We start from the raw sequence: 25,562 nt of genomic DNA, 5'->3' as shown, positions 1-25,562 counted from the left end.
ATTGCTGTGCTCTGATAGGAATTCATGCCAATAATACAATTACAGATATTTACTTCTATGTGTGCTCTTAAAACCTCTTTAATTATTGTATTTACTAGGGTCAAAAACTCAAATATTTTACAAAATCATAAATACATACTGTACATGTATAGATATACTTTAATAACATGTACATTATTTTTCTTTGCTCAATGGATTGTGAAATTGTTCTTAAATATTCGCCTGTGCTGACAACCCTTGGAATTTGTTTTTCCACTTTATGTGCTGTCTCAGTTTATACCTTGTAAACCTAAATACAACAGAATTATAAAACAAGACGTTCCAGCAGGACTAATGAAGCCTACTTTCCAGGATGAACAACTGCACATGCATGGCTCAGTAAAAATCCCCAACCAAACAGCTCCCTCGCAGGATCCCGCTGGAGCCCCTAACAAGTTCTGAAAATCCAGCGAGGATAGGGCATCAAACAAAAAAGTCATTACGGTGGGGAAGCACACGGACGTACAACAACGAGCCCATAAGTCTTCTCCCCTTTGGAAAATAAAAATATGCTAAAGGGAAAATAATGCATTTCACAGGCCGTGCCATTCTATTTTACATGATTTGCATCGGTTATATCTGGGACTTCAGTGCAGCTACCACATGCATTAATTACTTTGAGGAATAACCTTTACAAAGCACACAAATAAAAGTGCTATGATGGTTTCTTGAATAACAAATACTTTTTCAATAAGGAGTTGATTCCCAATTTGTTAACCTTTTTCACCACTGCACAACCCCCTGAAGTTTGTGATAAAGACCTAGTGAAATAGTACTCGACATAGTTTTCATTGTTAGCAGAAGAAATCCTACAGAGTAGACTGACCGAGCGGATATTGTTACAAGGTCAATGATCAGGAACATTTGTTAATCCAGAAGTATCTTCCCTGTTCAGAGACCTAGTTGGATTTTGTTAACTCCTTCTATTGTAAGTGAACGTTTCTTAGCCCACGCTACAAGCTACTGCACCTTACACTTTACATAAAGGTTGCCCGGCTGATCAGCTCCATGCCACATCAGCTGCCACCATGAGGGATACAACGTGACTCACGTTGGGAGGGAGATCAGCTTCAGCCCTGATGCATTTTGGTATATGTAATCCTGCTTCTTCAGCATCACCAATCCCATAATGCATCATGATCAGTGGGGGAGGGGAGGAATGAAACCTGTCAGACTTGACCGTTTGTTTCACCGTTTGATCCCAGCAGATGTAGCACAAGAAGCTATTGGGTCTTCGGTTTGATGCGACTGCCACGCTCGGCGACACTCACCTGGCCTTCCAACAGCTCGGAGTCTTCTCCTTTCACTTGCCCATTGATCAGAAGAATGCTTTGCTCAATTTGCGCAGCCCAATGTGTTAATTCACTCTTGAAAGGCAAAAAACAAAATGCACAGAACTTTTAAGGAGGAAGTGCAGGCAAAAAGATTGCAATGTCATTAACAAGGCATCTGCTTTCTCGTACTCTAAACATAGAAAAATGCATCCTACTAACAGATTATAGAATCTAATGTAAGGGCAGAACATGTGAATTACAGGATAACATTTTCCCTAGAAAAGATGATTTACAATCCAGGACTCTACTCAATCCAAATTCATTTTTAGCTGCTAAAAGCAAACACAGCCCAAAACTGGAATAGCAATTCTCATGACCAGATGGCTTACAGGAATGGTCACAGCTTCACCCCTTTCACCTTTTAGGCCACCAGTTCAAATCCCAGCTCAGGGGGCAGATGTGAAATAAAAGACCGGTCTCAGTCCAGCTCCAGAGGACAAAGCAGAAATGTTCATACCACAGCGCCTGGCAGGTTTCTAGGAATCTGGGGATTCTGCAGCGCACTCCATCACTTGCTTGTGAGGACGCAGAGGAAGAGAAATTTGTACCTGTTCATTTTCTTTCCATGAACCCTGCTACACCAGTCCAGTCAAGACAAGTGGGTTATGTCCCCCTAGTGCAGGGCTTCCCAAACTTTCAGCCAATGTGACCCCATTTTACCACTTGAAAACTTATACGACCCTAGAGGATGACCAAAACAAATCAGCAGATGTGGGGTCCCTCTCCAACAATCACTCCACTCTCACCCTCCCCTCTCTCTCTCTCAACTTCCATCCCCTCCAGAGGACATCCTCTCTCAACCTCTGCCTCTCCAGCTGATCCCCTCTTATATCCTGCAGCTCCTCTCACTCCCCTCCAGCCCTTTCCCATCTTCCTCAAGCAAGGGCAGGGTTGCTGCAAGGCCTGTGAGTGTGTGCTGGCTCACAGGCTATACACTGACTTCCACTATTAATGCTGCTGCTGGCGCCTGAAAGAAATATGCTGCCCTTTGAGGCACATGACCCCAGCTGAGCATTTTGTGACTCTACTTGGGGGTCCCAACCCACAGTTTGGGAATCCCTGCCCTAGAGTCTGAGAACACAGTTTTCCTTGGCAACGTCATCGCCACTACTTAGAGATGGTACAGCATAGAAACAATTCAGTATTTCTATAACAAAGCACTGAACAGAAACATTCAAATTGAGATAACATTTCAAAAACTTTAAAAATGTTTGTTTTTGGAGAGCAAATACTCTTACCATACAATACCTGTCCACACCCCGTAACGAACAGGAATGACAAATAAAGGGGAGAACAGGTGAGTAAAAACAACCAGAGGATCTACTTCTCTATAATATATCTGCATATGGCATCTGACCACAAAAACGTCCTCCTTCTTAACGTGGCCCAGCTTCTAGGGAGAGCTTGGACTGGTGTAGCAGGATTCATGGAAAGAAAATTAACAGGTAAAAATGTCTCCTTCCATTTCATCCTGCTACAGCAGTCTATTTGAGACAAGTGGGAAATAGAAAAGCCCAACTAGCTTGGGTGGGAGGGCGTGAAGACTGCTTTGAAAATGCCAGCCTGAAAGGCTGCGTCCTCCTTGGCAAACACGTCCAATCTGTAATGCTCAGCAAAGGAATTCAAGGGCTACCAATATCCACTGGCACACTAGCAATTGCTTCTGCCCAGGAAGAAGACAGCTCTAGTAGGAGCATGAATAAGCTTGGGATTCTGATGGTCTTTGAGCATATAAGCTGAAGATACTGATTCCTTGATCCATCTTGCCAAAGAAGGTGTGCAGGTCACCTTCCCTTATGTGATCCTCCAAAAAAAGACAAAAGAGCCTGCCCGTTTTATGGAAAGGATTAGTAACCTCCCAATACCTAATACACACCCAACAGACACTCAAAAATCTCAAAGATGAATTGCTGCCCTGACACACATCTGTAGAGAAAGATGGCAAAGAAATAGAATGACTGAGGAGGAACGCCAAGATTACATTTGGAAGAAAGGAAGGCACAGTCCAAAGAGACACTGAATCTGCTGGAAAGCCAAATATGGATCCCCATAGGGAAAGAGCCTGAAACTCGGAAATACACCGAGCTGAACAGATTGCCACCAAGAAAGACAGAAGAAATATCTTTAAGCAAAGCATGTTTCAAAGGCTCAAAAAGAAAGGTGACTAATTCTTTCAAGACCAAAATCATATCCCACAGAGGGACTAAAACAGGCCAGTTTTTTTACACTGTCAAAGAAGGGTGACACAACTGGATAGGAAACTACCTAAACTCCCTGAATTCTACCCCTGAAACAGGAGATAACTGCTATCTCGTCTCTCAGAGTCCAAGGCTAGCTTATTTTCCAAGCCTAACTGGAGAAAAGCTAAAATACCAGGAATATAATCGCCAAGGAGAAATCGACCATTCACTGTAGCAAGCCTCAAAGAGACACCAAACCTGAACATTAGTAAGAGAAGTTGAGATTTTACGGACTTTCACTAGAGATTACTGACTGAAGATTAACCCTTTTTCTTCAAAGATGACCTTTCAGGATCAAAGCCATAAGATAAAATGGAGATGGATTTTGCATGGTATCTTGACCCTGCATCAAGATTCCTCGGGCCGCCGGGAGATGAAGTAGATGGTCAATTTACAGTCTCGGTCATCTGGTACCAACAGAATCACACGAGTGCTCTCTGCCTCTTTTTTTTTCTTAGAATCATTCCTATAAGCAGCCAGGGGGAAATCCGTATAGCAACTCCCCTCTTGGTCAAGGCTGAACAAGGTCATCTATCCCTTCGGCTACAGAGGCAGGGCAAGCAAATTTTATCTCACACATATTTCATTGTGGATATCCTGAAAACCTGACTGGCTGGGAGTCCTCCAGGACAGGTTTGGGAACCACTGACCTAGAAGAAATACTGAGGAGATCATGAAGAGTATCAACTAAAAATGCAGTAGCTGATTCCATTCGTGTTGCTTCTTCACTTTCCAGAAGCTGCTGTATCCCTCTATATGAGCACCTGTGCTACCGAACTGCCACAAACAGAAAATTGGACAGGAAGGATTGTGAAAGTAAACATGCTTTATCTTCCTATCCTGAGGGCCTATTACACAGTACCACCCTCTGCTGGGAAGTGGTTCTACTAGCAACTGCCATGACAAGAGTGCCCACTTGAGGCAACTGGACTGCTTCTTGGGAGAGGAGATTCAATATAATAAAACATCTTCCTCCCTGAGGCCACCTCAGGAGATTCCCCTTCAGAAAGTAACATCTCCTCCAAGAAAAGAGAAAATCCTTAGAAGATCTGTGAACCTTCTTAGTAATAGGCCCCAATCATAAGTCCCCTCAACTTTGGGGACATCAATTTGTAGTGATGAAACAATCTGATAAATTAGTGCCCTGATCTCATCCCTATGGAAAAGACGAACAATCGTGTCAGCTCTCTTTTCCGAGGGTACCTCTCCTTCCTCCAAGGAAGCGTAGCTAGCAGAATCTGGCTGAACAGTTTTCTCAAAATGTGTCCAAAGGAAAGAAGAAGGAAGCATCTGAAGAAATGTGTTTCTTTTATTAGGCACTTAATCTCCTGGCTGAGGTCTGAAACAAACCTAGATTCACAGGAGATCTCCCCTCCCACCAGACTTCTAAATCACTCAAAGGCCTGGTGCAGAAATTTAAAACATTTCAGGAGCTTGTATACCCTGTGCGAGTGACGGATTTGGCCTTCTCGCACAGTGGCCAACACTGGGGGATCCCCAAAATATACCAGTGAATCATCCACATGGAGCTGGGGGGGGCCAAGAGACTTGCGGAGAAAGAATCTAAATCGGCGATTACAAGGCCTCCCCCAGCCTGCGCAGCTAAAGAGTCCTCCCCCAGACTGTGGCGCAGCTAAAGAGTCCTTGCTCATTGCTCCCGCGGTGGTGGCTGACAACTCCGTAACCCAAGAAGACTCCCCGGGAACTTCCCTATTTTGAAGGCACACAGTGCAAAGGGGGCTATCACATCAGCAGCACACCCGCAGCCGCAGGCTCTTCACTGGTGGCCACGCTGTTTATCAAAAGGCCGAAGCTCCTCCAACACACCCAAGCATTACAGGATGAACAAAACCGGAGCTGACTGAAAGCCCCAAATCACGTACCAGATTCAGGCAAGTCACCTTAGCGCCTTTGACGTTTGCTCCTTTATTATTATTATTTTTTTAAACTTTAGCAGGCCTTTAAGCCAGAGTTGGAGCAGATGGGGGGGGGGGGGGGCAGGAAGACAAGTTCAGGAGGATTTTCTCTTCAGCACAGGACTCCTCCACTCCTCTTCTATTTAAGTTTTCACTGTGGGCTCACTACAAGTTGTCATCACAACATAGGCAAGCCTATGTCTCTTCTTTCACCCATTTCCCCATGTTGGTGACATCAAGAAAGAAGATGCATCTAGGAAAGAGGCTGAAGGTCTTGCACGTTGTAACAAAGCTAAAAATGGATTACACAATTCTGAGCAGAAGCTGGTCTGCAAGGATGTATAAAGATTTTCAAAACTTCTCTGGGATATGTAAGGTCCACGAGTCACTTTTTTATTTTTTAACACCAGATATGCATCATTTTATTTTCCAAAGCTGGCAATAACGTTTCCAAAGTCCTGACCGTGTATGAAGCCTGACAGATTAAGTGCAGTACAATCACTGAAGCCATCCCACGAGCTGGCATAAGTTCCAGGTCGTAGTTGGCATCGGCCAGGAACGTGGTTCCTGGCTCCAAATAAGTGCCGTTGTCACCCAGTGCTTCCTGGGGCTCCTGGGCCAAATGCAAACTGGCCTGAGCCACCATGCTACAAGCAAGCGGAGATCTGCAGATTCATGGCCACCGCTTCATAGGCCATTTTCAGAATTGCTTCAGTCTTCCAATCCTGGGCATCCTTCAGGGCCGATCCACCATCCACCTTCAAGAAACAGAACTGCTCACTAGCTTTAGGATCCATAGGGTACACACCCGCAAAAGATTGACCCCCTTTAAAATGAACCTCTGGTACACTCCACTCCAAATCAATCAGCTCCTGCATGGCTTCATGGAGAGGGAATAACCATGATGCCTTTCGCAAGCTGACCTTAATAGGATCTTGCTTCTGATCCTTAGCCGTAGCTGGAACTGCCTCCTCACACACAATGGCCTTCAGGATCTGAGAAATGAAATCGGATAACTCGTCCTTAGGAAAGAGCCACAGCATTGCTCTATGCAGTTCCACATCTGAGGGAATCTCACCCTCCTCCAATAAACCCTCCTCGGCATCCCCCCCACAGAGGAACCAGACACCACCAGAAGACGTCTTCTTCCTCTGTCCAGTCCCCCAGCTGTGTGGGGAAGAGGGAGGATCCAAGCATTTCCGGGGCCTTGAGAAGGGAGACTTCTGGCGAGGGCGTTCCCTAAGATCTGAACAGGGCCCCTCGTTTTCTTTTTTAATTTTAGCTTTTTATATTCCGCTTTTCAACACTCCAAAGCGGATCACATTCAGGTACTGTAGGTATTTCCCTATCCCCAGAGGGCTTACAATCTAATCTTGTACCCGATGCAACTGAGGGTAAAGTGACTTGCCCAAGAGCACAAGGAGCGACAGTGAGATCTGAACCTTGGGTTCCCTGGTTCGGAGCCCGCTGCTCTAACCACAAAGGACTGAAGTCCTCTGAAAAACTCCATCCACAAGATTGCCGAAAGGTCCGTGCCTGGGGTAGGTAATGCGACCTCCGAGCCCAATCCAGTAGGCACCAAAGGAATGGGAAGTAGTGGTGGGGCAGGCTCCTCTCCTGTCCTGGGAGAAGCAGCCGAATCCTCCAGTTGCTGGGGGATAGCCCCCCACTGGGACCTCCATATGATCTCCAGAGCCCCTCCACAAGGGTAAACTCCACCAGTGGGACCTCTCCCTGTGCCTCTATACATCTCTGAGAGATCTTCTGAGGCCGATGATCCTCATATGGCAGGCTGTACAAAAATGTAGCCTCTTCCGTGCTGACCTCCTGACGCCATGTTAAACTGTTTAGCGTGCTAAGCCTCTTCACACTGGCGCCCGCCTTGTGTGCCTCCAAGTGGCGAACCGTGCACAGGACCTGCCTGCAGCTTAAAAGAGCACCTGCCGCGGGTTTCCCCTTGTAGCTCCGCCGACGCGCTGCTCACCGGCCCGTCTCAAACTAGTCTACGCCCGACCGCCTGCCGCCATGCGCCGCTCAACGCTGACTTTCTGACGGCCCTAATGACCTGCACTGCTGCTGCTGCTGAATCCCCAGCTGCAGCTGTTCCTTTTTTTTTTGTGTGTGTGTAAAACAAACTTTCTTGGTCAGCAGTGGCGCAGCAAGGCTACTCACCTGCAAACACGGTACCCTGGGAAGAGAAGGCACACAGGAAAGGGAGCAGGACACGGACAGCAAAGGAGGCAAGGAAAAAAGAAGGGATGAACCCAAGGCTTACTTACCCTCCTGGGACCACCTTCACTGCAAGAAGGAGAAGGCTACCAGCCTTCACCTCACTACTGCCCTTTCTTCACAGGACACTCAACTGAGGGAGGGAGTGCTTGCTTTCACCTCAGGAGGTTTGTCAAGCTTACCTGCCCTATACCTGGCAGGCCTGCTTCCACAATCTGCTGGAAATGGAGAATACTGGCAGGCTGCTGTCTGCAGAAGGCTAACAGAGAATCAGTGATCTGCATCTGAATCTGCTGGCTGGAGTGCATAACCCACCAGTGTGGCCTAGTCTGCCTGGATGAAGAGGAAATGACATTATGGCCCATGCAGTCATCAATACTGAGGCAAAAGGCTGAAGTCTAAATGCACTGGGCACCCTAGAAGTGCCTTTAACCTGGAGTGTATTATTTCACTTATCAGTTTTGCACGTTTAGGATAGGAGTCAAAAGTAGGACCAAACTGAGTGGACACAAAGAATTGCATTGCATGGCTGAGAAGTGCTCTCAGCCTATCAGGACGCTCATTTGGTCCTGCCCATTGATTGAGAATAAGTAGTGCGATAATCTGCAGAACGACCCAGGAGATGGCCCACATTATGTGCAAGGTTACCCTGATGTTCCTGTGCAGCTCACGACTGGCCGAGGTAGCAGACAGCGGGATCTGGATGTTAACGCTGATGGCACACTCTAGAGATAGCCAAGACGACAACACATTGCTCTGGTATTTCCAATCAGCTGGTTTAGCTGAACTCTAAGAAATAAATAATAAAAACAAAAACAAAAAAAAAGATTTAGAATAGAGAAAATGAAGCTATGCCATAACCACATCCTCTGGCAATGAATTCCAGAGCTTAATTGTGCGTTGAGTGAAAAAGAATTTTCTCCAATTAGTTTTAAATGAGCTACATGCTAACTTCATGGGGTGCCCCCTGGTCCTTCTATGGTCTGAGAGAGTAAATAACCAATTTACATTAACCTGTTCAAGTCCTTCATTCCCTCCCCCATGGCCAGGCTGCAAGGGTCTATAACGCACCAATGTAACACCGCAGCCCCCCCAAACCCACCCTGAATGGAAGGTGCCCCTCTTACAGTGGTAGATATATGTATAATGTCATTGCTCTCCTACAGTATGCTCTCTCTCTCGCTCTCTCTCTCTCCTTCCCTCCCAGGGCATGAAAAAAAATGTTTTTCCCCTTGGGTGAGCATGTGTGTGTATAAAGCCCTGGTAATACGCGTGGGACATTTACTTGAGCATCTCTTAAGATCATGCGCAAACATACGTGCAGCGGAGTATTTTAAATGATATGCGCATATGAGTGCACACGATATAAAACTGCAGTGTATCTCTGCTCGCGTGCCGATACGCGTGTTCATGGGCGCACAGTAAGGTTCCACGAGCGTTGCCTCACTGGCCTTGGATGAACTGTCTGTAATAGTTTGCAAACCCAAGGAACACTACAAGGCCTTGAGAACCACGGGATGTGGCCAATCTAAGATAGCTTTTAGCTTATCAGAATCCATCTGGAAACCATCTCGTGCAATAATGTAGCCCAGGAAGTGTAGCTCTTCTTGCTCAAAAGTGCATTTTTCTAATTTTGCATAGAGGTGATGTTCCCAGAGACGCTGGAGGACTTGCTTCACATGTTCAGGATGCTGGCTCAAGGTTTTTGAAAAGACAAGAATATCATCTAGATACACGACCTCTTGGGAACAGAGAAGGTTGCAGAAAAGTTCATTGACCATAAACTGGAAGACTTCACCACGAAGATCAAGCTTGGTGAGTTATCTGGGATCCCCTGAGGCGAACGAACAGTTCTATGATAAGCGGCAAAGGGTACCTGCTCTTCTTGGGGATGACATCGAGCCCTTTATAATCAATGCAAGGGCGAAATGATCCATCCTTTTTCCCAGCAAAGAAGAACCCAGCTCTAGCAGGGGAAGAAGATGAACAAATGAACCCACTTTCTAGTTTCTCTTGAATACATTTTGACATTGCCTCAGCCTCTGGAGTGGAGAAAGGGTAAACCCTACCCCTGGGGGGGGCATTTTCCCTGGAAGCAAATCAATGGGGCAGTCGTAACAGCAATGTGGAGGAAAGGTTTCAACCTATTGCTTACTGAAGACATCCATATAGGCAGCATATTGCGGCAGCAGACCTGGTAGGTCCGAGGTGGCCGTTTGGGCAATAGTGACAACTAGCTGGACCTTCAACAAACACTATTTTTGGCAGAGGAAATCACTTAGCGATTTCCAGGGTAGGCCCAGAATAACATCATTGACAGCTTTGGGTAGCACATAAAGGCTGATCTGTTCCTAATGGACCAGAATGGTCTGATTCAAGAGAGGGGTGGTGGCCTTTATGACATGGCCAGGCAGAGGATCCCCATAGACTTAGGATATCATTAGGGGACTCTCCAGCAGGAATGTAAGGAGGCCACAATGGTGCATCAGTGCCTCACTGATAAAATTACTACCAGCACTCGTGTCCAGGAAGGCTTGGGCATAAGTAAGAGTCTTCCCAGTTGACAGGTGGACTGGCATTTGAATTTGGTGAGAGGAATAAGGTTGACTTAGAGTGGCCTCTCCCACCAGTCCTAGTTCCTGGAGTTTCCCAGCTTGGCCGGGCAATGTGCTACAAAGTGCCCTTGGGAGGCACAGTATAAGCAGAGGTTGAGACGCCTATGTGTTTGCTTCTCCTCAAGCGATAACTTGAGGTGGTCCACCTGCACAGGCTCCTCAGGAGGGGGTATTGGTTCTGGGGCTATGGTGGTCACGGCGCACTGAAAGCTGGAGGCCAGGTGGGTGGGGTGTCAAGGCAGACCCCTTTCATGCACTCATTCCTGAAAATGAAGGTCCAGGTGAATGGCCAAGCTGATTAGTCCCTCCAAGGTGGAAGGCAAGTCCCAACCAGCCAGTACATCTTTGAAGCGCTCGGACACACCTTGCCAGAATATGGCAGTCAGACTGTCTTTGCCCCACTGATGTTCAGACACCAGCATGTGGAAGCGGACTGCATATTCTCCCACTGTCTTGGAACCTTGCCGAATCTGGAGCAGTCTAGTTGCTGTTGAAGATGTACGGCCAGGCTCATCGAAGATAAAGCAAAACCCCTGCAGGAAATGAGCCAGACCTGTCAGGAGTGGGTCATCTCTTTCCCAAAGGAGAGAGACTCAGGCCAGGGTGGAACCCCCTAATAGAAACAGGATGTATATGATATTGGTCTCGTCTGTGCAAAACAGGACTGCCTGGAGCTCAAAATGCATGTGGCAATGGTTCAGGAAGCCCATCAGTCTTTAGGATTCCTGTGATAGTGAGGTGGTGGTGATACCTGCAGAACTGGCCTCGTGGGAGAACTGGCCCAGGTGACAGTGAGATGGCTGGAGGCAGAGTCTGTGCAGATGATAGGGTGTCTATTCAGGCCACATGCCTCTCGAAGACCCCTGTCACTTGGGCAAGGATAGCCCGCTGGAGCTATATACATTGAGCTAGACCAGGAATGATCATGATCATCATCATATTCCCATATGAACATGTAAACAAGTCATACTATTTCCACACACCCATACATACTCACCCATTCATAAAATAGAAGGTTTTAGATATATATATATGATGTATGTATGGTATGATGTATGAATGGGTGAGTATGTATGAGTGTGTGGTAATAGTATGACTTGTTTACATGTTCATATGGGGATATGATGATGATCATGATTATGATGATGTAAAGTTGTGGAATGTACCCTCGACATGTCCATAGGTATTAGCCATGAATGTATATGGGAATTTGAAATAACATTTGAAAAAATGTGTATATATATATATATACAATCTGTCTGGTTAAGTGATTATATAATAAATACAAATACTGGGCCGGATTTTAAAAGGGTTACGTGCATAAGGTACGTGCGTAACCCTTTTAAAACCCCCTGCACGTGCCGAGCCTATTTTGCATAGGCTTGGCGGCGCTCAAGCCCCGGGACGCGCGTAAGTCTGGGGCTTCACATGGGGGCGTGTCAGGTGGGCGGCGTGAATTTTGGGGCATTCTGGGGGCGTGGCGGGGGTGTGGTGCCGGCCCGGGGCGTGGTCGAGGCCTCCGGACCAGCCCCCGGGTCGGGTGATGGCGCGCCAGCAGCCTGCTGGCGCGCGCAGAGTTACGCCTGCCACTTTAACAACAAAGGTAGGGGGAAGGTTTAGATAGGGCCGGGGGGGGGGCGGTGGGGTAGAAGGAAAGTTCCCTCCGAGGCCGCTCCAATTTTGGAGCGGCCTCGGAGGGAACAGGCAGTGCGCGCAGGGCTCGGCGCACACAAGGGAGTGCACAAATGTGCACTCCCTTGTGTGCGCCGACCCGGGATTTTGTTCGCTCCTGGTGCGCGAACAAAAGTACGCGTGCGCATAGATTTATAAAATCTACCCCATTGTGCTTTGAATTTGATGTATAAGATATGTGTAGGATTAGATTTATGCTGCCCCTATGTGTATATGCTGTATGCTATTAGCCAATCCCCGCTCACTCTCATGAGGACTGCTGCTGCCTTACACAGCTCCTGAATGGCTCTCCAAGCCGCACTGGCCTTCTGGACTGAGCCTAAGAACCGTAGCTCTTTTCTCTGTTTTTATTTTTTTTTAAATACTTAATCGACATCAGAAAACATGAAGGGCTACTTTGTCGCTGACGTCCAGAACCACCTAAGTGCTGAGTGTGAGCAGCAGGGGTACGTGGAGGAAACCAGACCACTGGCTATCAACTCCTCCCGTCAAAAGACTGCAGAAAATTAGGGTCACCAACTCCTGCATCCCCCCGGGGATCCCAGAACCCAACACCCCAGGGAGTACAATTCCAACTGAAAAATGTCTTTTTTTTTTTTTTTTTAACTTCACACTGCAGGTTTTCCACCTCTACCATCTGCTGGAGACAGTGAAATACTGAGGGACTGCAGGTGGCACTCTAACATAAGTAGTGTAGTGCAGTGTCAGTAAAGCTTTCCTTCTCCGTCTCCATCTGATATGGGTATGAACAGGAATCTCTCCTGCTGCCCCCAGACATATCCATCCGCCTGTCACCCCTGTGATGTGGAGCTCCTGGGTATTATGGGAAATGGGATGGCTGCCCACTGACTTTGGGTAAATCTATTTCTAAACTGGAAACAGAGAAGGATTTAGGCATCAGCAACATAAGACAATTGCCCGGGGGGGGCAAATTTTGAAAGCACTGAATATCCAGGCAAAAGAGGAGCCTGCTTCTGCTTGCTTCATGACCATGAGCTGGCACAGCATCCAAGAGGAGCCCTTGTGCCACTCTGCCTATGGGCACCAAAAACTTAAATCAGGCCCTGAATATATCTTCAGATTTTGTGAAAGCATCAATTCTGTTTAACAAATTTCTAACAAAAAAAAAATAAAAATATATTTTTTTTAACATAAAACAAAAAAAGCAGAGAACACAAACTTCCCTGCCCATCAGAGTGGAATGATTTACTGCCGTTCTCCTGCACAAGTGGCTCTTGTATATAACATAAAAGAGAGGCATGGCAACTAGTACCAAGATCTAACTGCCTGAATACAAGCCATGTTTTGCCAGTGACAATTGTCTGGTTATAGATAGAACGTCAATGTGTTGGAAAATATAAGGCTGAGCTCTATTAATAAGGAAGTCAGAGAGCTCCAGGTCAAGGGGATAGGCTGAGCCAGTCTTGATTCTGCCCCACTGCATGCATGGAAATGTAGTTCTGATTTCCCTAATAAGTTCCATAAGAAAAGCAGGACTACATCTGCTTACCTACCTGCCCTGGTATTGTTCCGCCTCCCTCCTGTTGAACGTGCTGCTTGCCTCCTGGGTTTTCACCTTTTCTCATCGCAAGTCATTTTGAATCTGCGCCAGTCTGGCTTTTGCCTTCTACATTCCACAGAAATTGCGCTTGCCAAAGTCTACAATGACCTCTTGATGGCCAAGGCCCTTTACTTGATCCTCATCATCCTTGACCTATCTGTTGCTTTTGACATTGTTGATCATGGTCTACACTCCTTGAAACACTGTATTCTGCTCTAGCCTGATTTATTTCTTACTTCTCCCATTATATTTCTACCATGTCCTCATCCTTCATTGCTATTTGCTATTAGCCAAGAATCAAATTACAAATCTCACCCTGCTGGTCTGACATCACATCCTGGGTATCCCAGAGTCATGTTAGAAACTGAATATGATGAAGTCAAAACTTCTTGTCTTTGCCCCCCAAACCCTCTCCCCTATTTTTCTCTCTGTGTGAATGGTGCTCTCATCCTTCCAGTTCAGCCCGTAACCTGAGATCATCTTTCATGCTTCTCTCTCCTTCTCTAAACTCATCCAAACGTATGTCATTTCTTCCTCTAAAGCATCACTAAAGTCAGTTCCTTCCTCTCTGAGCATGCTACCAAAAATACTCATCCATTCTCTTATTGTCTCCAACCTAAACTACCGCAACTTTCTCTTCACGGGCCTCGCACTGAACCATGCTTCTCCCCCGCAATCTATTCAAAATCCGGCTGCAAGGCTTGTCTTCCTTCAAGATTGCTTTGACCACGTAACCTCTCTTCTCAAGCCACTACATTGGCTTCCCATCTGCTTCCGCACACAGTTCAAGCTTCTCTTACTCACAAATGTATTTACTCTGTAGCTCTTCATTACCTATCCTCTCTTCTCTTTCCCTACACCTTTCCTTGTGAACACTGGACAAGTCACTCTTGTCTGTGCTCTTCTCCTCCACCAATTCTCAGGTCTCCACATTTCACCTTGGTGTGCCGTATACATGGAACAATCTTCCTGAGTCAGTGGGTCATGCTCCCTCTCTGTCCATATTCAAAGCCAGTCTAAAAACTCAACTTTTTGAGGCTGCATTTAATTCCTAATCATTCCTCTACAATAAATACACTTCCCATAATCTCCGGTTTGCCATGGATGTTTTCTTGACTAGACTGTAAGCTCCATGAAGCAAGGATTGTCTCTTGATTTTTATCTTACAGCACTGCGTATGCCTAATAGCACTTTAGAAATGCTACATAAGAACATAAAAAATTGCCATAAAGAATCCGCTCTTATAATTTTCCATCTTGGAACCTCCAATCTTTCTTTAATATTACAAGTGAGATATATTATATTACTGGAATAAGATAATCATCTAGAGTATATTTTGCTTGTTAAATTCTCTCTTGTATGTTTCCATAAGCTGTGATGCTTGTTAATTAGTTGAAAATGCAATAAATATAAAATTAAAAAAAAATAAAAATTGCTATGCTGGGTCAGACCAAGGGTCCATCAAGCCCAGCATCCTGTTTCCAACAGAGGCCAATCCAGGCCACAAGAACCTGGCAATTACCCAAACACTAAGAAGATCCCATGCTACTGATGCAATTAATAGCAGTGGCTATTCCCTAAGTAAACTTGATTAATAGCCATTAATGGACTTCTCCTCCAAGAACTTATCCAAACCTTTTTCTAAACCCAGCTACGCTAATTGCCTTAATCACATTCTCCAGCAATGGTGTCCAGAGAATAATTGTGCATTGAGTGAAGATGATTTTTCCAGTTCCTACCCCAGATCAGTCCAGACAAGTGGGTTTATGCATCCCTACCAGCAGATGGAGGCAAAGAACAAAACTTTGAGGCACTGCTACATATCCCAGAGTGCCACCTGTCTCCAGCAGATGGTAGAGGTGCAAACCTGCAGTCTATTAGTGAAAGTAAAATAAGATTAGTTTAGGATTAGAGAGAAGATAGAAGACTGAAGATGAGCTCCCAGAGGTGTTAGGTTCCTTCATGGGCCATCCCTCTAGTTGAGCAGGGCAAGCGGAGGGTTGGAAATCCCTGGCCACACTCGACCCTTGATTCCAGGGGAGGGAAAGCCAGGTGTCCTGGTTCTGTCGCTCCCCCCCTGTCACTCAGACTGAACGGCTGCAATGTCCCGGAGCTTCCAGAAACAGGAAAATAGCATTTTCATTTGCTTTTACTGTTCTGTGTAGCTCAGCAGGCTGTTTCTTTAAGAGCTTAACTTGGGAGGGGGAAAAAAAAGGTCAGAATCTATGAGGCCTGTTTATTTTTTCTTCATTGGTGTGTCTGAGGTTTGTGTCAGCTTGGTGTCGGAGTAAGGAGAAAACTGCGCGGTTGGGGCTGTTTTTCAGCACCGGAAGGTGGGGCAGCGGCGGCAGCTTTATTTTCTCCTGCTCGGAGTTATTTTTAGCCTCCAGATGCGTCTCACTGGAAACCGTCTCCCGCTGTTGGGCCTGCGGGAAGAGGCGCTCTCGCCTTAATGCGGCCCTTCTCTGCCCTGCCTGAGTCTCTGGAGGTGAGGGAGCCTCAGCAAAAGGATCATGGGGCAGATGCTGCACACGTGCTGCAGGTCCTGTGCAGGAGGCCACAGGGGAGTGGAAGAGACGTTGACCATTTTAGCTCCACATGGCAAGAGCCCTGACATGGATGGGGAAGGCATGGACTCCCCTCCCCCGCTTTCACCTGTGCATCAGGGGCCTGGAAGAGGGAGAGATGTGCAAGTGGACGCAGAGGAGGACCCAGTGCCTGAGGAGCAGTGAGACCGCTGTGGATTTTCTGCAGATTTTGTTTTATTAATACATGAGGCCTATCTCGCCAGGCAGGAGCTGGCGGCGAGGAGGCCAGCTTTTCAGACGATCCGAGGCAAGGCTAAGAAGGCTCGGGCTGTGGCGCCTCCCAGGATGGGGGGCATTTTGTGTCTGTTGGGTCTGGATCGATTGCGAGGGAAGGATCTTTTCTCCAAGGATTCTGATGGCGCGGATCCACAGGGCAGCGATCTGCAGGACCTGCAGGTGGACCAGGGCTCTGGTCAGGATATGGATCCGGTGACTGATCCGCTGGGAGACCCTGATGCGAACGAGATCCCTCTGGCAGAAGGGGATGACCCAAGGGTGGTCAGGTTATTCCATAAGTACTGTTCTTTCTAATGCTCTGTTACAAGATATTATACACTTTTGTAAACCGTTATGATGGCTCAACCGAATAATGGTATATAAAACTCATCAAATAAATAAATAAATAAATAAATAAATAAATAAGGAGGAATTGCGACCTCTCATCCCTCAGGTTCTGGAGGAGCTGGGGATTAAGGTTGCGCAGGAGGATTCCGACAATGAAGAGGTAAACCTGGTGTTGAAGGGACTGCATGGACTTCTGAGGGCATTTTCTATGCCAAAGCAGGTAAAGAAGCAGATTGACCGGGAATGGGATTTCCCAGAAGCTGGTTTGAAGGTGGCCAGAGCTATGGTCAGGTTGTATCCCCTGCTGGAGGACACGTTAGAGCTGTGGAAACTGCTGAAAGTGGATACAGCAGTGTCTGCGGTCACAAAGAAAACTGGGATTCCTGCCGACTGTGCCACTGGGATTCCTGTGGCACGGTCGGCAGCCTTGAAGGATGCTGGAGATCCTGCTGAAGAGGTTGTTTGAAGTCTCGGCTCTGAGCCTTAGGGCTACAGTCTGCGCTTGTCTAATGCAGAGGGCCTGTTTGTGCTGGGTACAGAACGCACAGGTGAAGGCAGTGGAAACCTCTGCGGAGCTTGGCCAGAATGCTCAGTTGGAAGTGGGGTGGCCTATGTGGTCGATGCCCTCTATGATATGCTTCACACTTCGGCTAGGAATATGGAGTCCATAGTATCTGCGTAAAGGCTTCTGTGGCTACGTAATTTGTCGGCAGATGTTTGGTCAAAGGCGCAGCTATGAAATCTCCCCTTCAAAGAAAGGTTATTGTTTGGAGAGGATTTAGAGAAGCTGATGAAGCATTTGGCAGATTCTAAAGGGAACAGACTGCCCGAAGATAAGAAGGGAACTAATACCTTCCCGCCTCACACCCGCTTCCGTGAAATGAGATTTTGCTCCAGCAGAGGTTCTTCAGGCTCTACGCAGAAGCAGGGTTCAGGAAGGCAGCAGTCCTTTCGAGGGAACTGTAGACCAGCCAGAGAAAGTTCTAGACAGGGCTCTGGAGGTACGAAGCCTGTCCAATGAAGGCAGGTTGGTCCACTCCTCCCTGATTATCCCGGTTTTATGAAGAGTGGAGCAGAATCACTTTGGACCAGTGGGTGGAAGTAATAAGGGAAGGCTACGCTTTAGAATTTTCTTGACCCCTCAAAGATGCCTTTGCGGTGTCCCATTGTGCTACGCCCGGCAAGCTGCTGCGGCTGCAGCAACTGGAAGCCATCCCCCCAGTGCCGCAAGAGGAACACGGTCAGGGAAGGTATTCCGTGTACTTCGAGGTTCCCAAGAAGGAGGCCTCGTTTCAGTCCATTCTGGATATGCAAAGAGTTAATGTGGCATTGCGGGTGCCACATTTTTGGATAGAAATATCACGAACGGTGATTGCAGCGGTGCGCATAGGGAAGTTTCTGGCCTCCTTGGATCTTACGGAGGCATAGCTCCACATTAACATCAGAACAGACCATCAGAAGTTTCTTCACTTCACGGTGCTAGGGGAGCATTTTCAGTTTCGAGTGAGCTTGCCTCTGCTCAGAGAACATTCACAAATGTATTGGTGGTATTGGCGGCAGCCATCAGAAGAGAAGGGATACTGGTGCTTCCATACCTGGACAATTGGCTCATTTGGGTGAAGCCAGATGTGGTGTGTCTGTTCCATTTGGTGAGTGATGAAGTGCCTGGAGTCTCTGGGCTGGGTGTTAAACCGGGCAAAGAGCCATCTGGAACCGTCCCAGTCCTTGGATTATCTGGCAGTATGATTTGACACTCAGTCAGACAAGGTGTTTCTTACCCCGGAAAGGGTGCTCAAGTTGCAGTCACAAGTGGTTTGGCTAAAGGACCCATCAGTCCCCAAGGTCTGGGATTATCTTCAGGTGCTAGGGTCCATGGCTTCTGCGCTGGATTTGGAGCCATGGGTGTTTGCACACACACGTCCACTTCAGAAGGCACTCCTGTCCTGTTGGAATCTGATGTCGGAGGACTTTCAGCTGCCATTACTGCTCCAGGAGGAAGCCAGGTCCAGTCTCTCATGGTGGCTGTTGTGGTCCAGTTTAGAGAAGGGAGTGGATTTGAAGGTTCCGGTCTGGGTGGTAGTAACCACAGATGCTAGTCTGAGTGGTTGGGGAGCGACATGTCAAGGATCTACAGCCCAAGGGTAGTGGTCTCTGGTGGAAGCATCCTGGTCAATCAACCATCTGGAAAAAAGGGTGGTCCGGAAGGCGCTGCTGTTCTTTCTTCCTCGGATTCCAGTATGTGTGTTCTCGGAAAATGTGGCCTATAGCAATCGACAGGGCGGACAAAAAGACACTTGGTGGCTCAGGTGGTTCACAAGCTCTTTGCCTGGGTGGAACCTCATTTAACAGCACTTGCAGCCTCTTAGGTGCCAGGGGTGGATAATGTGCAGGCAGATTATCTCAGCATACAACAGCTGGGCCCGGGAGAATGGGAGCTGTCAGCTGTTATGTTCTGGTATGGTTGTGGACCCTGGATCGTAGTGAGAGCTGACTCCACCCAGGGGGAGGAGCCGTGTGGGGACTCACCCCGATAGGCGTGGCCTCAGCTGAGATGGACACAGTTAGTAACGAGACTTTATTAGACTGGAACTTAGGTGAAGTACCCACCGAGTGGGATGGAAGACACAGTCCAGAGTAGTAAGGTGGCTCAGCGATGATATGCCCGGTAATGGCCCGCGGAGCGGGGTACGCCAGGGAACTCCTCCTTCAGATGAACACTTCTCAGGGGTAGATCTGGTAGTGGCTGCAGCACAGGGTAAGCCGAGAATCAGCACTGATGTTGGTAAGAGAAGTGCAGAAGGTCAGCAGAATGTAGAAGCAGGTGAGCACGGGGTAGTGGTACGGGGTACACCGGAGGTTCTGTCAGTGTACGAGTAGCGTACTCAAAGGCTATATAAGACTGGGTCCCAATATGAGTAGATGGATTCTCCAGGCAGGAAGGCCCTCCGAGGAGCAGATAGCCAGAATGCGACAAGGCCCCCGAGGAGCGGGTACCTAAAAAGCGTTCAATGAACCGGAGTTCAGGAACAAGTTCAGAGTAGCGAATAGCGAAGCGTCTCCAAGAGGAGTGGAATTCAGCAGGAAGGAAGTCCTTGCTAACTCATAGGAAGCAAAGCCCGAATAGCTTAAATACACTGGTGGATGACATCATGAGGAGGGGACGCCCCAGAGGTTCCCGCCATGATGTGTTTAAGAGAGGGCTTGGCGCACGCACTTGTGCCCTAGGTAATCCCCCATTCAAGATGGCGGACAGGATCACCCATGCCGACCCGGGGACAGCGGGGAAGGTGGAGTTTGCAGGCGAAGACTGCTATCCTTCCAAGAATAGTTGGTGCAGGGAAAAAGGAAGTGAGCATCAGAGACCGTAGCCATCTGCGACCGACGGGCGCAACATCAGCAGAGGCCTTTGCGCTCATTTGGCACAGGTGGGGCGAATCCCAGTTCATTCGCCTAAGGGAGTTTGGCTCCACAGGGGTCCACACCCTAGTTCAGTCGTGGCCAGAAAGGATCCTGCTATATATCTTTCCTCCATGGTCACTCATAGGTTGCATCGCATTGAGCGGCATCAGGGATGAGTGATCCTGTTGGCGCCAGAGTGGCCGCGCTGTCCATGGTTTCCAGATCTGGTTCAGCTAGAGGTAGTCGGGCCCATTCGGTTGAGCCACCTGAGGGGGGTACTATGTCAGGGACCCATCTTTTCAGAGCAGGCGGATCACTTCTGTCTAGCGACTTGGCTTTTGAGAGGCAATGTTTCCGCTTGAATTTCTGAGCCAATAATTACTACTCTTTTCAGGCTAGAAGACCCTCCATTTCTTTGACATGTATCAGAGTCTGGAGAGTGTTTCAGTCCTGGTGTGGAGTCCATGACACTGATCCCTTGCAAGTGAACTTTGCCCAGGCCTTGGCCTTTTTGCAGGATGGCTTGTCAAAGAAGTTTGGCCTATAATTCTCTCTGAGTCCAGATGGCAGCCTTGGGTTGTTTCAGAGAGAAGTTGCAGGGAAGACCCTTAGCATCTCATCCAGACATAGTGTGTTTACTGAAAGGAACTAAGCATTTGAGTCCTCCAATCTGTAGACTTTGTCCGTCCTGGAATCTTAAACTTGGTCCTATGAGTACTGTATGGTCCTCCCTTCGAATCTTTGCGAAGGGCTACTTTGAAGGATCTTATCCTGAAGGCGGTGTTCCTGGTGGCAATTTGCTCGGTGAGATGGATTTCTGAGCTCCAAGTCTTATCATGTAGAGAGCCGTTTTTGCAAATTTATGATGATGGGGTCTCGTTGTGGGCTGTTCCTTCTTTTTTGCCCATGGTAGTGTCGTCTTTTCATCTTAGCCAGACGGTGAAGCTGCCGGGATTTTCTCACCTGATGTCCGATTCCCCTCATGCGAGGAAGCTTCATCTTTTGGATGTATGTCAGGTTCTCCTCAGATATCTCAAGGTGACCAATGGATTTCAGTGCTCGAACCATCTTTTTGTGTTATTCAGTGGACCAAAGAAGGATTGCAAAGCGACTAAGAGTACGGTTGCTAGTTGGTTGAAGGAGGCAATAGTTTTGGCCTATATTAGTAAAGGTCAGTTGATCCCTGAGGAATTGCATGCACATTCTACTAGGGCACAGGTAACCTCCTGCTAACAGGAGATTTGTCGGGCGGCAACTTGGTCTTCTTTGCACATTTTTACCAAGCACTACTGTTTGGATATCAAGGCTCCAGAGGAGGGCTCCTTTGGTGACAGTGTATTGCATACAGGTCTTTCAGGATCCCACCCAGATTACAGGAGCTTGGTTACATCCCACTTGTCTGGTCTGATCTGGGGTACGACAGGAAAGAACAATTGGCTCTTACCTGCTAATTTTTGTTCCTGGAATACCACAGATCAGTCCATTATAACGCTTTTCGAAAGACCTCTCCTGATTCTGGACACTCCTGGAGATGCAGACTTGAGATGTATGCTGAAGAATAATATTCTATATAGTTTTCACTGGTATGAGACTCAAAATTATTTTCTTGCCCCTAGTTCAGGGGTCAGTTTAGTTGGGAGTTTGCAATTTTTGCCCCAGCTTTTTTAGAGGAAGAGATCCAGGAGGTTGGGGTTGGTCATCTTGGCTTGGGCATAGGTCAATATTGAAAGACTGCAGTTGGCACTCTTGGATATGTAGCAGTGCCTCAAAGTTCTGTTCTTTACCTCTATCTGCTGTAAGGGATGCACTAACTCACTTGTCTGGACTGATCTGTGGTATTCCAGGAACAAAAATTAACAGGCAAGAACCAATTTTCCTTTCTCTGATTTGTTTTAAATATGCTACTTGCTAATTCATGGAGTTCTCCCTAGACCTTCTATTATCTGAAAGATTAAATAACTGATTCAGAATTACCCGTTCTAATCCTCTCATGATTTTATAGATCTGTCATATCCCCCCTCAACTGTCTCTTCTCCAAGCTGAACAGCCTTAACCTTTTCAGACTTTCCTCATAAGGCAGCCGTTCCATGCCCTTTATCATTTTGGTCACCCTTCTCTGTACCTTATCCAGTCCAACTTTATCTTTTTTGAGATGCAGTGACCAGAATTGCACAGAGTACACTAGATGCATGCAGTGATACAAGGTATTATGAAATTCTCCATTTTATTCACCTCTCCTTTTCTAATTATTCCCAAAATTGTGTTTGCTTTTTTGACGGCTGCTACTCATTGCAATAGTATATCTACATGCATACAATGGGGTAAAACCAGGATTGGCTCAGCCTATCTCCCTTTATTTATTTGTCTTCACTTTCAACTCCTTCATATTGATTCCAGAGAAAGCCAGATTTGCCCAATTGTGACCTAATCGGGCAAACATAAGAACAATGCAAAGATGATGTACACCATGAATTTTTGAGACCACATCTAAAGAAGGGACATGCGTACTCTGGAAAGCTTGTGCACACTTATGGCTCTGGATAATTCTTCTGTAGGGTAAAATATTATGCAAGCTTACCTTTGCGTCTCGAACATCATATGTTCGACAGAGCATTCTTTACCAGTTAAGGAAAAAGGACAATCAGTCAAAAAAATTAATGAAAAGCAAATACTTCAAGATTTACAGGACACAACCTCCCCCACACCCCCCAACAAAAAACAAAACAAAACAGGGTCCTATCTTCAAAGGCCTTTCTCCCAGTGCTGGTGATGAAACTCGTTTGAACAGGAGGCCCTTTTAATTTAAAATGTGATTTCAGAAATCATGTGTCTAATTAGTGAAGGTCTTCCCTTTGGAGCACTGAGAAGGATCATAGCATAAGAACATAAGAAAATGCCATACTGGGTCAGACCAAGGGTCCATCAAGCCCAGCATCCTGTTTCCAACAAAGGACAAACCAGGCCATAAGAACCTGGCAATTACCCAAAAATTAAATCTATCCCATGTTATCGTTGCTAGTAATAGCGGTGGCTATTTTCTAACTCAACTTAATTAATAGCAGGTAATGGACTTCTCCTCCAAGAGCTTATCCAATCCTTTTTTAAACCCAGCTACACTAACTGCACCGGCACTGGTTGAGTTGGGGGTCTGGGGCACTCCATGAAGTTAGCATGGGGCACATTTAAAACTAATCAGGGAAAGATCTTTTTCACTCAACGCACAATTAAACTCTGGAATTTGTTGCCAGAGGATGTGGTTAGTGCAGTTAATATAGCTGTGTTTAAAAAAAGATTGGATAAGTACTTGGAGGAGAAGTCCATTACCTGCTATTAAGTTCACTTAGAGAATAGCCACTGCAATTAGCAATGGTAACATGGAATAGACTTAGTTTTTGGGTACTTGCCAGGTTCTTATGGCCTGGATTGGCCACTGTTGGAAACAGGATCCTGGGCTTGATGGACCCTTGGTCTGACCCAGTATGGCATTTTCTTATGTCATAGTGCCATAAACGCCCAAATAAGGGATTCAAATGTAATCCAATTCCTATTAGACAGGTGTCCTCAGCACAGAAAAACCCATCGAAATTTAGCACCGGTTAACACCAGAGAAGCCAAAGATTGCATAGGCAAGGAGACCAAGTTACCCTCTCACCCTCAGAAGTGGTCCCTCCAGAGAGGAGGCACATTACTGTGGGGCAGAATACACTGCCCCCGTCTGTGCTGTACTAAGTTTGTGACCAATAGTTGCTCTTTGACTTTTAATGTTTTCAATTCAGCTCTATTCATGAGCACTAAACCCACTAGAAAAAAATAAAAATAATCACTGTACAGTTTACCGGAATCAGAGACATCATGTTTGCAAGCAAGGTATCTGCTATGTTTCAAAGAATATATTCTGTTCACAATGAAGGAAGGAAGTATTTTCTCTTGAGCTCCCAGAGTCACTTTAATGCCGCAACAGTACAAGAGCCATTATGGTTTCCTAGGGACTGTGTCAAACCTTCTTCAGCCTCCCATGGGATCCTTATAGGCTGGGGACGCCTGCACTGACCAATCCCTCCTGTCTAGGTACAGCTTTTCCACAGCATAAAGGGGGCAGAAGTTTGAGTCTGGCCCCTGGGGAAAAAATAATCATTCTAAATAAAAAGTTTCTACCACGAGGCTTTCGGCCTGGAAAGCAATTTACTTATTTAACCTGGTAGACGCTTTAAACACGCCCTGCTTTTCTTGCAAGACAAATGAGCTGTGCTTAAGCATCCAGCTGGCAAATAACCTCTGCACACACAGGGAGGAAGAGTTCTCAGGAAAACACATTACTACCACCTGCTTCTGAAATTAAACCCACAAAACTCAACTCCAGGACTACTTGGGGAGCGTTCAGTCCGTTTCATGTTGTCTCCATTCTTCAGCTTTCATTTGGCACCTTGCTCATGAAAATCCATTTCTTCATCTAAGAATCTGCAGGTCAGACAGACGGGAATCTCTCTAATTAAATTATATAGTACTCGTGAGACCTCTTTTTCCATTGCTGCGCCAACACAATGGAATCTTATTCCATTTGAGCTCAGGTCTTTGGATGATGCAAAAAAGTTCAGACAGTTATTGAAAAAGCACCTTATCCATCGTGCATACAACATATTCTAGATTGCTGCTAGCAGAATAAATACCTCTATAGATGTGAGAAGCCTGTTACATATTGTGGGTGATTGATTATTTACTTTGTCTATATGAGACTGGTTATTTTTGTCTATGTGAAATATATGTAAATTGTGTGGTATTGTATTTATTATTTTTATGTTTTAATTATGTATGTTAATGCTGTAAATCGCCTAGGCCTTTTTGTGGTAGGCGATCAATAAATTTTAATAAATGAAATGAAAAAAAATGAAATGAAAAAGGGTCGGGGTGGCTAATGAACCTATACAAAACATGCTGTTCTTTCATAGCAAAAGGATACTTCTTCGTTACAGAACAAAGATGCAGGGTCACGCGCTCAGAGACATCATTCTCCATCAGGCTCCACAATCTGCTCTTCATTGCAGACTTTTCCACTGTAAAAACTAACTGAGAAAGACAGATTTCAATTGTTTGGTTGCCTCCCCCATAAATACAAGATTTGGAAAGAATTTCCACATATACAAAATGGAAAAAAAAAATAAAAGAGCAAGAGAAGCAAGCAAGCTCAATTTGGAAGTTTTTATGTTTGCAAGCATTCGGTTCACACAACAAATGGTGCTGAGCAGATGAGGTCTCTGGATCTGAATGCTCGGTGCCAGATTTGCTAGAATAACTTTCAAAGCGGACTTAAGTGCATAAATTTGCTTTGAAAATTGGTGCCCCTAGACACGTATTTGCTGGTTAACTTGTGTGTGATGTTACAAAATC

At 46.4% G+C, this 25,562-nt stretch overlaps 1 protein-coding gene across 2 annotated transcripts in view; it reads right to left on the bottom strand.

Moving 5' to 3' along the window:
• The window catches only part of ODR4 (odr-4 GPCR localization factor homolog), a 211,564-nt gene that overhangs the window by 146,115 nt on the left and 39,887 nt on the right, over positions 1-25,562 (bottom strand). For both annotated transcript variants that reach the window (XM_029618805.1, XM_029618806.1), the window contains exons 5-8: positions 25,135-25,241; positions 22,756-22,792; positions 8,407-8,547; positions 1,311-1,406 (exon numbers count right to left, since the gene is read on the bottom strand). In XM_029618805.1, coding sequence (XP_029474665.1) covers positions 1,311-1,406; positions 8,407-8,547; positions 22,756-22,792; positions 25,135-25,241 — 381 coding nt within the window. The remainder of the gene's footprint in view (positions 1-1,310; positions 1,407-8,406; positions 8,548-22,755; positions 22,793-25,134; positions 25,242-25,562) is intronic.

This window comes from Rhinatrema bivittatum, chromosome 10 (assembly GCF_901001135.1).
Source record: "Rhinatrema bivittatum chromosome 10, aRhiBiv1.1, whole genome shotgun sequence".
In the NCBI taxonomy this organism is placed as follows: Eukaryota; Metazoa; Chordata; class Amphibia; order Gymnophiona; family Rhinatrematidae; genus Rhinatrema; species Rhinatrema bivittatum.
This window is presented reverse-complemented; position numbering and strand designations above follow the sequence as displayed.